This window comes from Notolepis coatsorum, assembly GCF_963971535.1.
Source record: "Notolepis coatsorum genome assembly, chromosome: 14".
Classification (NCBI taxonomy): Eukaryota; Metazoa; Chordata; class Actinopteri; order Aulopiformes; family Paralepididae; genus Notolepis; species Notolepis coatsorum.
This window is the reverse complement of record NC_140178.1, coordinates 106,613,954-106,629,915: the sequence shown is the minus strand read 5'-3', so window position 1 is coordinate 106,629,915 and position 15,962 is coordinate 106,613,954. Positions and strand designations below refer to the sequence as shown.

Below are 15,962 nucleotides of genomic sequence, written 5' to 3'. Positions count from 1 at the left end.
TACAGTTTCTACGTCAAATGTATATACTTCTTTTCTGGACTCTTTTCGTATCACAAACAGTACTGTATTTGCAAATCTGGTATGTCATAAATGTATAGATGTAGCAGTACTGTCTATCTGTATGTCATATATGTTACGATTAATTGAAAATGGGGGACCCTGATGTAAACAAGACGAAAGTCTTTCTCTGGTCTGCATCCCCTTAACAATTGTATGTATTGAGCTGTACTGTACTGTACCCATTCTGCAATCTGTTAATAAAGTTTTCAATCAATCAATCAATCAATCAATCAATCAATCAATCATATACAACATACAACACAGAGTAGGACAAAAAAATTAGTAACTGAGTTACAATACAATATACAGTACAATGCAGAAATGGGATGAGGTACAACTTAGGGTAAGGTGCAATGAGGTATGAGTTGTAGTGCAAATCTCTTTACCAATAAATATAAAGTGTGTTAAAGTGTCTAAAGTGGGTGCTACATTGAGTTGTTTGTTTAAAGTGACTGGGTACATGTGTTCTGTGACTCTGTGAGTGTATTTGATGGTTTGTTTACATATAGTGTTATTGTCGTTGAGCATCCTGGCGGCCTGGGGATAGAAGAAGCTCCTTCTGTACTTATGCTGTACCATGACAAATACATGTATTTTATTTATCTAATCTAATCTAGTGTTGAGGTGCCACATCATGTTACAGAAATGTTTCTCGCCCCCATTGATGTATGTCTATGTCGTCACATTGGTGATGTCTATGTCGTCATTGGTGATGTCTATGTCACATTGGTGATCTATGTCACATTGGTGATGTCTATGTCGTCACATTGGTGATGTCTATGTCGTCACATTGGTGATGATGTCTATGTCGTCATTGGTGATGATGTCTATGTCGTCATTGGTCAGCTACTTCGTCACGTCGCCACCCTGAAAGTGGGGTCTGCAGCACCGAGACAGAGCACAACAGTTCAACTCTCGACTGGCGGAGAGAGAGAGAGGAGAGAGAGAGAGGAGAGAGAGAGAGGGAGGGAGAGAGAGAGAGAGGAGAGGAGAGGAGAGGAGAGGAGAGGAGAGGAGAGGAGTGGAGCTGAATCTGGAGCAGCAGAGAGAGAGAGAGCTCTTTCGAAAGATGTGAAGATAAAACACCGTGTTTTAACTCCGCGATTTGATGGTAATAATAGCTAAACGATTGATCGGGAGGGAAAGGAAACGCATGTCTAAATGCACGTTGCAACAACAACACAATTTACACACAGTAACAGTTTTTTGTTTATTATATCTGGAGGGCGACCGTTATTATGGCAGTGCTAGTGTCCACATCCGGGCCACTACAGTACCTTGACTCCATTATTGTCTAAAAAACTGGGCGAAGAAGAGGTTTGGATTAAAAAACCTTGTTATTTTTTTGTACAGTAAATGAACTCTTTTGATCACATCGCATAGTCACGACAGAGGACATGTCTAACCAAGGAGTTCGGCGGAACGGTCCGGTGAAGCTGCGTTTAACAGGTAACTGCTTTTAACCTAAACCCCTCTCTCTCTCGCTCTCTCTCTCTCTCTCTACTGCGAGCTAGCCGGGCTCCGTCTAGTCCCTGCTCCTCTCACTCACTACTGTCTACTACTAGCTGATCGATCGAACATTTTATTATTATTATTATTAACAGATTGTACAGAATGGGTACAATACAGTACACAGCTCAATACACACAATTGTTAATAAGGGGATGCAGACCAGAGAAAGACTTTCGTCTTGTTTACATCAGGGTCCCCCATTTTCAATTCATCATAACATAATGTGACATACAGATAGACAGACAGTACTGCTGCATCTATACATGTATCATGACATACCAGATCTACAACTACAGTACTGTGTGTGTGTGTGTACAAATGGAGTCTAAAAAAAGAGAGTATATACATTTGAGAGGGGGAAGAAACTGTATATTGGAGGAGGTGGGGCGGCTGTAGCCCGTTTCGTGACTGTGATGCACCGAGTGAATCCACAGTCACTTGCTCCTCAATAGGAAACCAACCTAGATTTACCCTGAAGCACTGGTTCTGAGCCGAACCGTTCGTTATACAAGTATCACAGAGACATTTAAAAAGGTGCTCACAGTTGCACGAGGGTTTCGGACAGAGATACGGGATGGTTTGAAAGCTCGGCGTTGCTAATAAACATTTTAAATATTCTTTATAAACTGGTTTAAAACGGCGTTATTTCCGCCGTTGGGTGATCACAGCGCAGGCGCACCAGGCACCCAACGCCGGAAACAGTGCAGTGTTGAGCAGTTTATAAAAAATATTTAAAATGTTTATTAGCAACGCCGAGCTTTCAAACCATCCCGTATCTCTGTCCGAAACCCTCGTGCAACTGTGAGCACCTTTGAAATGTCTCTGTGATTCTTGTATAACGAACGGTTTGGGCAGAACCAGTCCTTCAGGGTAAATCTAGGTTGGTTTCCTATTGAGGAGCAAGTGACTGTGGATTCACTCGGTGCATCACAGTCACGAAAGGGGCTAGGGCGGCTACTGCAGCAGCTAGCTCAACGGGCTCCGTCTATTTGATGGAATATGGAACAATAATTCCCCCGAAGTTAGCTCTTAATAAACCACACAGGTGCCTCTTTTCGCACAGCTATAGCTAGTATGTCTGTCTCCTTTTGCATTCGTTTTTTTTTTTTTATTAGACGTGGAGTTTGACGTGCTGCGAAATAATGCATTTGTTGTTTTCATGATTGATTGATTGAAAACTTTATTAACAGATTGCAGAATGGGTACAATACAGTACAGCTCAATACACACAATTGTTAAGGGGATGCAGACCAGAGAAAGACTTTCATTTGTTTACATCAGGGTCCCCCATTTTCAATTCATCATACCCGGTGACGCTGAGATATCAAATGTAATGTTTTTTGTTGCAAACACCAAACTCCAAAATATGGTGGTTCTTCTGGGAACTAGTGTGTAGCTCCCCTGCTGCTAACAGCTCACACGGGGGGATTGATTGATCGATTGAAAACTTTATTAACACAGATTGCACAGAATGGGTACAATACAGTATGGCTCAATACACCAGACCAGAGAAAGACTTTCGTCTTGTTTACATCAGGGTCCCCCATTTTCAATTCATCATGACATACATGACATGCATGACATACAGATTGATTGATTGAAAACTTTATTAACAGATTGCAGAATGGGTACAGTACAGCTCAATACATACAATTGTTAAGGGGATGCAGACCAGAGAAAGACTTTCGTCTTGTTTACATCAGGGTCCCCCATTTTCAATTCATCATAACATATATGACATACACGACATACAGATAGTACTGCTACATCTATACATTTATGACATACCAGATTTGCAAATACAGTACTGTTTGTGATACAAAAAGTGTCCAGAAAAGAGTGTATATATATACATTTGACGTAGAAACTGTACATTGGAGGAGGTTGGGTAGGTGGGGTTGGGTGGGTGGGGAATTATACATTGGAGGTGGGGGGGGGGGGGGGGACACTGTACACTGTACATTGGAATACAGTAGGCTGATAAGACAGTAGGCTGCTGTTGTTGCTGCTTTGCATGCACGTATATTTGTGGATTGAGGAAAATCGAGATTAGGAATAGATGGGTGTCTACGTGTTGAGATATAATTTAAATCGTTGCATACTTATCACAGAGAGCATGTTGACACAGGCAACGAGGGGCCTAGCGAGGCAGCAGCCTGCCTATTTACAATAATCGTTTAGCCACTGTAAGTTGAGATGTCCTCCCAACTCCACAAGTCTGACTGGAGATGAAACTGAACACCAAACACAGTCACCTCAGCCACAAGAGTTATAACGACGGGGCGGTTGTTGGTTCTTCATCATTATTGTTGTTAAATAGATGAACTGAAAATGTATTCATCGTATAACATCCTCACTGCATCCTGTGCTGTTTAGAGGCCAGTTTGGCTCTGTGTGTGTTGAGTTTGCTTCCTATAATAATCATTGGATACTAGGCTTTCACAGACTTATGTATCGTGCGCATTATAAGCTCTGACGTTAAGGATTATTGGACAGACAGGCAGACGGACAGAAAAGTAGAGATCAATTTCACAACAATGCTACAGCTGTGTGGCTCCCTCCCTTTCTGTCTTGCCCCCCCCCCCCCCCCCCCCCCCCCCCCCTCTGGGTTGCTCTTGTTTGGTTTCTACCATTTCAACACAAACAGCAAATCGTTTACATGAGAAGACATTGTTTTGACTGGGAGGGGGGGATGAGACCGCTGCCTTGGCCCTTGTTTGATGTACCTCAGCATCAGGGTCGAAGCGAATTCCTGGCCTTTCTCTGTTCACCAGGAAAGGCCAAATTAAATATTTAAGCTAGTGCTGTCTCTGATAGAACTGAGTGGAGAAAAGGGAGCGTGCAGGAATAGGGTCTACGACTGACTTGATGGGATTAAAACAAAATATAAAGGATAGCTTAGTGTTCCGCTGTTTTTTCCACTGTTGCTGTAAATCACCTGTGCTCCATGCCTCACTGCATGAGAAGGAATTGTGCAATTTTGGTTTATATTCACACACAAAGAAATTATATGTTTTGCCACAGAGCGATGGAGATAGTGTGGACAGACGGAGCAATTGCCTTGTTGATTTAAAATGTACCGGTCTAGCCTGTATCGTGTTAATTTCCCCCGGTGTGTCTGACTCAGACTGTCCGCTGGGTTCGCGGAATCTCAGACGTGTTTTGCGTCTAAACAAGTGTCTGTGACTTAGTCTGTCACTCCAGGTCGAGATGGACTGCAGTGGTCTGGTGGAATATAGTCTGTGAATTAGTCTGTCCACTCCAGGTCGAGATGGACTTGCAGTGGTCTGGTGGAATATAGTCTGTGAATTAGTCTGTCACTCCAGGTCGAGATGGACTGCAGTGGTCTGGTGGAATATAGTCTGTGAATTAGTCTGTCACTCCAGGTCGAGATGGACTGCAGTGGTCTGGTGGAATATAGTCTGTGAATTAGTCTGTCACTCCAGGTCGAGATGGACTGCAGTGGTCTGGTGGAATATAGTCTGTGAATTAGTCTGTCACTCCAGGTCGAGATGGACTGCAGTGGTCTGGTGGAATGCTAAGAATGTGATCACTGTGGAAAAAAATGGCGAGAACAGGATCTCACGGATCTCCTCTCCCCCCCCCCCCCGGTTCTGGGGGAAAGTGACATGGTACAGCCCTCGAGATCAAACATCATCCCTACTGGAAGGCTGTAGAAATATGACTTTCCACAAAATTTGTGTTTGCTCAGTTACCTACTCCTAGCTCTTTTGTGTTTACCTTTCTACCATTTCCATCTTCTATACGTCTGACTGTCTGTTAGGGGTGGACGGTATAAACGGTATATAACGGTATAAACGGTATGGATTTTGACTATACCTTGTGACCGGTATGAGCTGCTAAGTCACAGCAGTAGCAATGACGTTAACGTTACCTGACGATTCACTCGGCGTTTGCAGTGGTCGTTGCATAGTGTTTAATTGTACGGAGTTTTTCTCCACTTGTTCACGGACCTTGCCATATAGTTTTGGCATTTCAATTTGGCTAAGGAGGCTGAGAGGAGACTTGCTTTAGCGCAGCAACGGGCTAACGTTAGCCGCTAAGCTAACGTTCTAACGTGACTCTGCGGCACAATAGCTGCCATGCCAGTGTTTTACCTTCAGAAGCATTTATATAGACATTCTAAGATAAATGAATATACCGTGATATATACCGTTATCGTCCAGGTCTATGCTTCAAATTATACCGTGATATACATTTGAGACCATACCGTCCAGCCCTACTGTCTGTCTGTCTACCTTTCCATCTTCTATATGTCTGACTGTCTCTGTCTGTCTGTCTACCTTTCCATCTGCCGAACTGAAACGTCGTCGTCTTTCATTTACATTAGGGATGCACCGAATATTCGGCCGCCGATGATTATCGGCCGAAAATGGCTAAAAAGGCTCTTTCGGCTTGTGGCCGAAAAGGTTTTAGCACCGAAAATATATCACAGAATGTCAAAGAACAGGGTTGCGTAACGTTCATAACCTAAAGTGTTGTTTGTGATGACGTAATCAAAACGCGCAACGTGTAACATGAGCAGCTTGACAGCTCTTCCTGCGTTCTGCAGCCTGTGATAACTAACTCCTCTTGGGAGTTGCGCTGTTTCTATAAACTCCGCGAGCAACGCATCCAATAAATGCGTCTTTAACATGCTTTATATCCTCGCCACTACTATATGCCCGTCGCGGTTAAACGTTAGCGTTAAGCTAGCTCGCTTCCATTCCTCTTTGACCAGTCTCTCGTAAGCTACGTCATCCCCCGCTAAGAGTCATGGGAGGTGTAGTAAATACAACAGTCCTGTGTGTGTGTCTTTATGCAGATCGTTATGCAGTTTTAAAGCACCTTGGCTTTGTTCTGAATGCACTTTGTTGTAGTTATCCTACAGAGAAAAGAAAATGCACTTGACTTTAATGCACATTTTGTTGTATGCACAGAGAAAATGTTTAAATTGTACAATCTTTCAGCAGTCAGTCTGGAATTAATGTATGCATTCAAAAGTGCTGAATAAATGTTTTATGGGCCCATAATAGTGATTATTAATATTATTTAAGTTAAGTTTTGCCATAATCAAGTCTTTTGCCATAATCAGGTAGCTGAAAAAAAAAACATTATATATATATTTATATTAATCATTTTCGGCCTTTCGGCATTCGGTTTTCGGCCAAGAATTTCCCATTCGGTGCATCCCTAATTTACATTTAGTCATTTAGCTGAACGCTTTTATTCAAAGCGACTTACAAGTTCTGTACGACAAGTCAGCAGGAAGGGTACAACTCTTTCAACTGAGTAACAATGTTCATCAAACAGTGTTGAAACTTGGGTGCTGCAGCAGTGATGAGGTCATAGTAGTAGAGACATATTAGTATAGTAGGTACTAGGGGTGGGACGATATGCATTCGAACCGTGTACCGTACGATACGACCCCCACGGTTCGGGGCGTCTGTGTATCGTACGGTTCAGATGACGCGCAAATAAAAAAAATCATTTGGCGGAGAGGTGAGCACTGGCTGTGGGCAGCAGCAGCACTGCAGCCAGGTGCTAGTCAGTTTGTGTAAAAATGGCAAGCACAATATAAATCAATCTTCATTACGACTTTAAAAACATAGCCATTAACATTACATAGGCCTACACACATCTTGCCATAACGTTAGCAGTTTGTATAACACAACGCACGTTTTAACTATAGTAAGCCCGCCAGCTAATACAGTCAATGAAATGTTACTGTAGCTACTAGCTAGCAGAGGAGGAAATGGGAGTCTGAGAGGCGGGGTGTTTAAAGACAATGATAGGCGTTTATTCAACATCCAAGAAGGCTAACATACAACTGTGTTTTACTAACTCCAACCGGGACTATTGCCGCTTTCCCACTGCTTGTTGATGTGAACTCCTCCTAACGTTACCGGAGCTGATAATGTCTGTAATTGACTATGGTGACAATCTATATGCATGCTGCCTCTTCAATGCTAAAAAAGCTAGACAGTGTGTATCATGCTTCTCTGCGCTTCATCACTAGTGCCAAAGGGCTTACTCACCATTGTGTGCTTTACTAAATGGTAGGATGGACCTCTCTGTACGTACGGAGGAAATCCCACATGTTTGTTTTTATATATAAGGCCGTCCTAGGGAAGCTTCCCCTATATCTTTCCAACCTAATTAGCTTTGCCTCTAGCAGCTACTATACCAGGTCCACAAGATGGCTACTTTTAGCGGGCGGCTAGGTGGTGTAGTGGGCAAGGCACTCGCCACCAATGTGGAGACGCTGGGTTCGCGTGTTCGAATCCAGCTCTCCACATTGTTTTCAGTTTGGCTGGTCGTCCGTACTAATACAATTGGCAGTATTAGAGGGTGGGAAACTGATGGGTGGGGATCGGGCGTTGTGGACAGCGACTCCTACAGGTCGGTTGGTGCGCCTGCGCAGTAGAATCAGGAAGTGTCGGGGGCAGCGTGAGCCTCCCACGCGTTACTCCTCGCCACTGAGAGATCGAGCTGCGCAGGTGAAAAGATGCGACTGCTGTTACCTCAAGTACCGGAGGGGACTTGTGCTATGTATGACTTAGTCCACATTGCAGCCGGCTTGTGGGAGGCAAGAAACAGCGTTCGTGACAGGGGAGGGTTGAATTGGATGATACGAAATTGGGATGGGAGAAAAAATATAGAAAATGGGAGAAAAAGTGAAAAAAAAAAAAAATTGCTACTTTAAAAAAAAAACAGAGAATAAACACTGAACTAGGAAGAACAGCTTTTTCAAGCTTCGCACCTTGGGCATGGAATGGGCTACAGGACCATATCCACTTAGATACCCTGGTCTCCCTCTGCGAATTTAAATCTGTATTACATAACTTCCTACAGGAAGAGTGTCGCTGCTTTCTCTAGTCGGGTCCCAACTGCAAAATTACTGTATTACCCTGTATTTTACTGTCGTACACTTTTACTATTATGTAGACTATTCTGTTTTGTGTTTTTATGTTTACATGTGATGTATTGTATACATGCACTTTTATTATGTTCTTGTGTGATGTACCGCACATTTTATTGCTGTTTGATATTTGCAAATGTTATTGCTGTCATCTTGGCCAGGTCTCCAGCAAAAGAGATCTTGTATCTCAATGGGACTTCCTGGTTAAATAAAGGTTAAATAAAAAAAATAACATTGCCTGAGCTGAAGGTCCGTGACACTAAAATGTCCGTGGGGACCCGCCAACCCATAGATAGTTCCAACCGAGTTATGTAATCCACCACAGTTGCACTCAATATTTAAATAATGTTAGTCTAAATAAATGTAGACAGATAATGTACGTATTTTAAAAATCGAATGAACAGAGCAGTGTTGATGTATGCTGCAATTTATATATTTAACAGTGACACTTTTCACTTTGATAAGAAATCCAGCCATATTCCTTTCATTGTATTTCAAATACTGCACTTTAATTTCAAGAGCAGAAAACTAATCTTTCCATTAAGAACTGACAATCAGTGAATTTAAACATGGTTGACATTTTTTTTTTGTGTTTATAAGAAAGGAAAGTCTAGTGCTGGCTGAGCATATTGTTTGTTTGCACTAAGTTAATACTTTGACAAATGTAGCCTATATTTTTCAGTCAGTTCGGTCTTTGTGTGCCAAACATTATTTAAGGCTGTAAACACTGTAAACTTTTTTTTTTTTTTTAATAAATGAGAAGCATGAGTGTTAATTTTTTTTAATAAAAATTTACGTATATCGAACCGAACCGAAAACCGTGACCCCAAAACCGTGATACGAACCGAACCGTCCATTTTGTGAACCGTCCGACTCCCACCCCTAGTAGGTACTGGTAGTAATATAGACATGGACGATTAATTAGAGGAAGACACTATGAAACACACACTGTTTCTCGTAGCGCCGTGCAGCTGTGTCTACGAGGCGCTGTTATTACATTCCCGCGCGGAGCGTATAAAGGGGGTCACGGGAGTGTGATCGTGACATGGTAGCAGCTTGTCCTCATGTTTCTTAGTTGATTTTGACACTTGTCTGCTGATGAGTTTGTAAGTGCAGAGCGATGCGTGTTGCTACATGGGAACAGTGTTGTAACGGAGACGCTTCAGAGCCCCCCCCCCTTTGCAGACGAGACCTCCTATCCATCTGAACCAGATGTGGCAGCAGGCACTCGCCAGCTTTTAAACTGGAAAAATATGGCAAGCGAGCCGCTAAAACTAACACTCTCTGGGGTGAGAATTGCCCCTCGACTACACAGGGACATGTTTCCATTATGCTCCACACAGCTGATCACCCCTAAATGATGTGACACACAAACACGGCTTAATAGTGTGTAGTGCGCGTGATCCGGCGTGTCGTAAATTACGTGGTTATTATTACGATGCGGCTCGTGCTCGTGAAACGCACTCTGAGGCCGATCAGACGATGAGTTTGATTGAGTTTGATACGGGTTATGCGTGTCGTAACGACTTAATTTACGACACGCCGGATCGCGACGGCTCCTGCCGTAATGTTATGCCGCTCTCTCTCCCGTCCGGCGATGTGTTAAATCCCCCCCCCCCCCACCAGAAAAGAACCTTGATAAAACAAGATTTTAAGCAGGTTTCAAGTTTGGTTTGTCACATATAAGGTACATGTACATTACAGTGAAATGCTTGGTTCTGTATGAGCCTCCTGAGATTGTGCTTCGTACAGTAAAAAAAAAATGGAAAAGAATAAAGACCAAACACTATACAATATACAAATCTAAAGTACAAAATGCAACCAGAATGCAAAATGAGGTAGTGGTGTAGTGCAAATCTTTAGTAATAAATGGATAAAATATGGTGTAGTGTTACTTAGGGATGCCCCCCGGACCCCGGTTTTAAACGGGAACCGGTACTATATTAGAAAATACCGGAGTATTTATAAGCTCCGACGTCCTCGGTACTGCTATCGATACTCTAGAGAAATTATTATTATTATTATTATTATTATTATTATTTAAAAGTTGCGAACGATCTCTCCTCTCTCTGTCTCTGCACGAGAAGCAGCGAGTCATTATTACACACACTCCTCGCGAGTCGCGCTACACATACATACGGGTACTCCTTAATGAAAGCGCTGTCAATAGTATGCAGCTGCAGCACGTCAGACAGCAGCGCTTACAAGCCCCGCACATACAAGCCCCGCACACCTGATGTGCTGCAGCTGGAAGCATCTCAGCGCTGTCGCCGTGCCGACGCGCGCTGCACACAGACAGCTCTGCATGGACTGAGTCGTGATGGCGGATAGAGCGAAGCGTTCACAAGTGCAACAAAACATTTGCCAGTAAGGGTGGCAATACGAGCAATCTATCAAAACATTTGTTTGCAAAACACTATATTAGTGTGCAGAAATGCGCCGTATTCGACTGCCTTGCGCGCAGTGGTCCATCTGCATCCACGTCCACTGCAGCCGGTAAGCCAAGATACGGAGTTTCCTAGGCTAATAACGAATTATTACAAATAGGCTAATAAACAAAATAATTGTTTAGCTACAAATACTACAATCTAAAAACTTTTTATAGATCGTCAAGCTGAGGTCAGCCACCAATGTGTCCCAGGCCAGTGAGCCCACCACACATCCTCCCTCTACCTCCACCACCCAAAGTCCTTTCTCCCTAGCAGCTAGAGGAAAGATGACAGAGGATAGGGTGAACGAGTGTCACAGGGCTGTGACAAAGTTTGTTGTCAAAGGCCTGCACCCGTTCTCTACAGTGGAGTCCAAGGACTTTAGGTAACAACTAATCATTCAGTGTATATCGTTTTTTTTGTATACATAGTTGTCTAACTTGTCTGTTGTTGTTATAAGTTATTATTGAAGCAGCTATTCCCACCACTCCACACACATTTACAATAATTCAATCATTTCTAATCTTTACTGTAGGGAGATGACCAATGCTCTCAACTGCAAATATAAAAAGCATAAAAAAATTATCAAAAAGAACCGATAAGAGTATCGATAAAGTACCGAACCGTTAAGCAGTATCGATAGGAGTAGTAGTATCGATAAAATCCTAACGATACCCATCCCTAGTGTTACTGTTAACTACTTCCGTGGAAGTTAATTGCCTACTTTATCTTAACTGGAAGGCTTGTTTTTAAGCTTTTTTGTTTAGCATATTATGGTTTGGTCATCTGAATTTCTTGACTCCTGCGCAGACTAGAGAAGAGAGGCTGTATCTCAGTGGGATTCCCCTGTCCAGACTAGAGAAGAGAGGCCGTGTCTCAGTGGGATTCCCCTGTCCAGACTAGAGAAGAGAGGCTGTATCTCAGTGGGATTCCCCTGTCCAGACTAGAGAAGAGAGGCCGTGTCTCAGTTAGGGATGCCCCCCGGACCCCGGTTTTAAACGGGAACCGGTACTATATTAGAAAATACCGGAGTATTTATAAGCTCCGACGTCCTCGGTACTGCTATCGATACTCTAGAGAAATTATTATTATTATTATTATTATTATTATTATTTAAAAGTTGCAAACGATCTATCCTCTCTCTGTCTCTGCACGAGAAGCGAGCCACAGCGAGTCATTATTACACACACTCCTCGCGAGTCGCTCGCTAGTAGTGCTACATACGGGTACTCCTTAATGAAAGTTCTCCGTGCTGAAGCGCGCTGCACACAGACACAGACAGCTCTGAGTCTGCATGCACCGTGACTCGTGATGGCGGATAGAGCGAAGCGTTCTAAAGAAAGTATGGATATACAACGCACGTTGCCACAAGTGCAACAAAACATTTGCCAGTAAGGGTGGCAATACGAGCAATTTATCAAAACATCTGTTGGCAAAACATGATATTAGTGTGCAGAAATGCGCGTATTCGACTGCCTTGCGCGCAGTGTTCCATCTGCATCCACGTCCACTGCCGCCGGTAAGCCAAGATACGGAGTTTCCTAGGCTAATAACGAATTATTACAAATAGGCTAATAAACAAAATAATTGTTTAGCTACAAATACTACAATCTAAACTTTTTATAGATTGTCAAGCTGAGGCGTCAGCCACCAATGTGTCCCAGGCCAGTGAGCCCAGGGCCACCACACATCCTTCCCTCTACCTCCCTCCACCACCCAAAGTCCTTTCACCCTAGCAGCTAGAGGAAGGATGACAGAGGATAGGGTGAACGAGTGTCACAGTTCTGTTAGCCTTTTGCATTTGTTGTTTATTATAAAAAGTCTATAATTCAGAGTCAGACACATTTAAAACATTGTTGCTGCTGTTGCTGAAGAAATTATATTAATTTATTATATTTATTTATAAAGTTATATAAAAGAACATTGCTGCTGCTGTTGCTGAAGAAATTATATTTATTTATAATACTTATTTATAAAGTTGTATTTATAAATAATAAAGCAATGTTGATTCTGTTCTTAATTAATTGTCTTTTTTTCTTGCAAAAAAAGAACCAAAAAGAACCGATAAGAGTATCGATAAAGTACCGAACCGTTAAGCAGTATCGATAAGAGTAGTAGTATCGATAAAATCCTAACGATACCCATCCCTAGTCTCAGTGGGATTCCCCTGTCCAGACTAGAGAAGAGAGGCTGTATCTCAGTGGGATTCCCCTGTCCAGACTAGAGAAGAGAGGCTGTATCTCAGTGGGATTCCCCTGTCCAGACTAGAGAAGAGAGGCTGTATCTCAGTGGGATTCCCCTGTCCAGACTAGAGAAGAGAGGCTGTGTCTCAGTGGGATTCCCCTGTCCAGACTAGAGAAGAGAGGCTGTATCTCAGTGGGATTCCCCTGTCCAGACTAGAGAAGAGAGGCTGTGTCTCAGTGGGATTCCCCTGTCCAGACTAGAGAAGAGAGGCCGTGTCTCAGTAGGGATGGGTACCTTTCACATTTGAACCGATACCGGTACCTGTGAATCGATACCGGTACCCAACGGTACCTTTTTTCGGTACTTTAGTCTCAAGAAATGTAATTTACCTACCCCAGTCGTAAAAAAAAAATCCAAACTTCAAATAACTACAATTTCGACAGTTTTCGGCTTGTCATTGCTCCGACTGCTTTGTTGTTGAATCAAGTCAAATCCTAGGTAAGCATATATTGTGCGTGTGAACGTTGACATGAAAAGAAAAAAGTAAAAAAGAAAGTAAAAAAAAAGAAAACGTTGAGTTTGATTGAGTTTGATACGGGTTATGCGTGTCGTAACGACTTAATTTACGACACGCCGGATCGCGACGGCTCCTGGCGTAATGTTATGCCGCTCTCTCTCCCGTCCGGCGATGTGTTAAATCCCCCCCCCCCCCCCACACCAGAAAAAAACCTTGATAAAACAAGATTTTAAGCAGGTTTCAAGTTTGGTTTGTCACATATAAGGTACATGTACATTACAGTGAAATGCTTGGTTCTGTATGAGCCTCCTGAGATTGTGCTTCGTACAGTAAAAAAAAAATGGAAAAGAATAAAGACCAAACACTATACAATATACAAATCTAAAGTACAAAATGCAAATCTAAAGTAGAGAAGAGAGGCCGTGTCTCAGTGGGATTCCCCTGTCCAGACTAGAGAAGAGAGGCTGTGTCTCAGTGGGATTCCCCTGTCCAGACTAGAGAAGAGAGGCTGTATCTCAGTGGGATTCCCCTGTCCAGACTAGAGAAGAGAGGCTGTATCTCAGTGGGATTCCCCTGTCCAGACTAGAGAAGAGAGGCTGTATCTCAGTGGGATTCCCCTGTCCAGACTAGAGAAGAGAGGCTGTGTCTCAGTGGGATTCCCCTGTCCAGACTAGAGAAGAGAGGCTGTATCTCAGTGGGATTCCCCTGTCCAGACTAGAGAAGAGAGGCTGTGTCTCAGTGGGATTCCCCTGTCCAGACTAGAGAAGAGAGGCCGTGTCTCAGTAGGGATGGGTACCTTTCACATTTGAACCGATACCGGTACCTGTGAATCGATACCGGTACCCAACGGTACCTTTTTTCGGTACTTTAGTCTCAAGAAATGTAATTTACCTACCCCAGTCGTAAAAAAAAAATCCAAACTTCAAATAACTACAATTTCGACAGTTTTCGGCTTGTCATTGCTCCGACTGCTTTGTTGTTGAATCAAGTCAAATCCTAGGTAAGCATATATTGTGCGTGTGAACGTTGACATGAAAAGAAAGTAAAAAAAAAGAAAACGTTTTTTTTTTTTTTTTTTTTTTTTTGTATCTCACGTGATTCGATACTCGGTAGTACCGACGTGTTTCGGTTCGGTACCTCAAAAGTACCGAATTCGGTACCCATCCCTATGTCTCAGTGGGATTCCCCTGTCCAGACTGCGTGAATATTTTAGGCAACCAACTTGTGTTCAGCGTTTCTCTAATTGGCCACTACACCCATGTGACCGCGGATATAGGCTGCATTCTATTGCCATTCTCTGTGACAAACTCTAACCTTAACCAACTCCGAAACAGCACCTAAACTTAACCTTAACCAACTCCGAAACAATGCCTAACCTTAACCCTAACCTTAACCAACTCCGAAACAATGCCTAAACTTAACCATAACCTTAACCAACTCCGAAAGAATATTGCCATGCTCTAAGACAAACTCTAACCTTAACCAACTCCGAAACAGCGCCTAAACTTAACCCTTCTAACCTTAACCAACTCCGAAACAATGCCTAAACTTAACCTTAACCAACTCCGAAACAATGCCTAAACTTAACCGGCGAAAGAATGCACGTTAAAAAGAAAAAAAAAGATAAAAGAAATTGAAGGGATTCGAACTTGTCGGCAACGCACCGCAGGATCCACAGCAAGGCGGCGAACCAGTTGAGCTAGCCGTCGATGTTAAAAGAGGGGGAATTACAGCTACATAATGCTGCTGCGGCAGCTCCACTCTGCCGCTACTGTGTCGCCGCGGGGGCGTGGCTAGACGCAAGTTGGTTTTGATTGATTGATTGAAAACTTTATTAACAGATTGCAGAATGGGTACAATACAGTACAGCTCAATACACACAATTGTTAAGGGGATGCAGACCAGAGAAAGACTTTCGTCTTGTTTACATCAGGGTCCCCCATTTTCAATTCATCAGGACATATATGACATACATGACATACAGATAGTCAGTACTGCTACATCTATACATTTATGACATACCAGATTTGCAAATACAGTACTGTTTGTGATTCAGAAGGAGTTAAGAAAAGGGAGTATATACATTTGACGTAGAAACTGTACATTGGAGGAGGTTGGGTGGGGGGGGTTGGGTACACTGGGATATTGACAACCATACTGGGTAATCTACATTGGAGGTGGTTGGGGGGGGGGGGGGGGGGGCACACCGTATATACAAGCAAAACTGTACATTGAGGGGGGGGGGGGAGACACTGTACAAACAAACAAAATTGTACATTGGACTATTGACAAAACCATACTAGGTAAATGACTGTACATTGGAGGGGGTTGGGTTAGG

General features: G+C 43.0%; 1 protein-coding gene across 1 annotated transcript in view; it reads left to right on the top strand.

Annotated features, from left to right (window-relative positions):
* Window positions 1-1,009: 1,009 nt before the first annotated feature.
* LOC311240693 (E3 ubiquitin-protein ligase SMURF2) overlaps window positions 1,010-15,962 on the top strand; it is a 212,832-nt gene continuing 197,879 nt past the window's right edge. Inside the window, exon 1 of the mRNA XM_084329266.1 lies at window positions 1,010-1,509. Coding sequence (XP_084185392.1) covers window positions 1,458-1,509 — 52 coding nt within the window. The 5' untranslated portion in view covers window positions 1,010-1,457. The remainder of the gene's footprint in view (window positions 1,510-15,962) is intronic.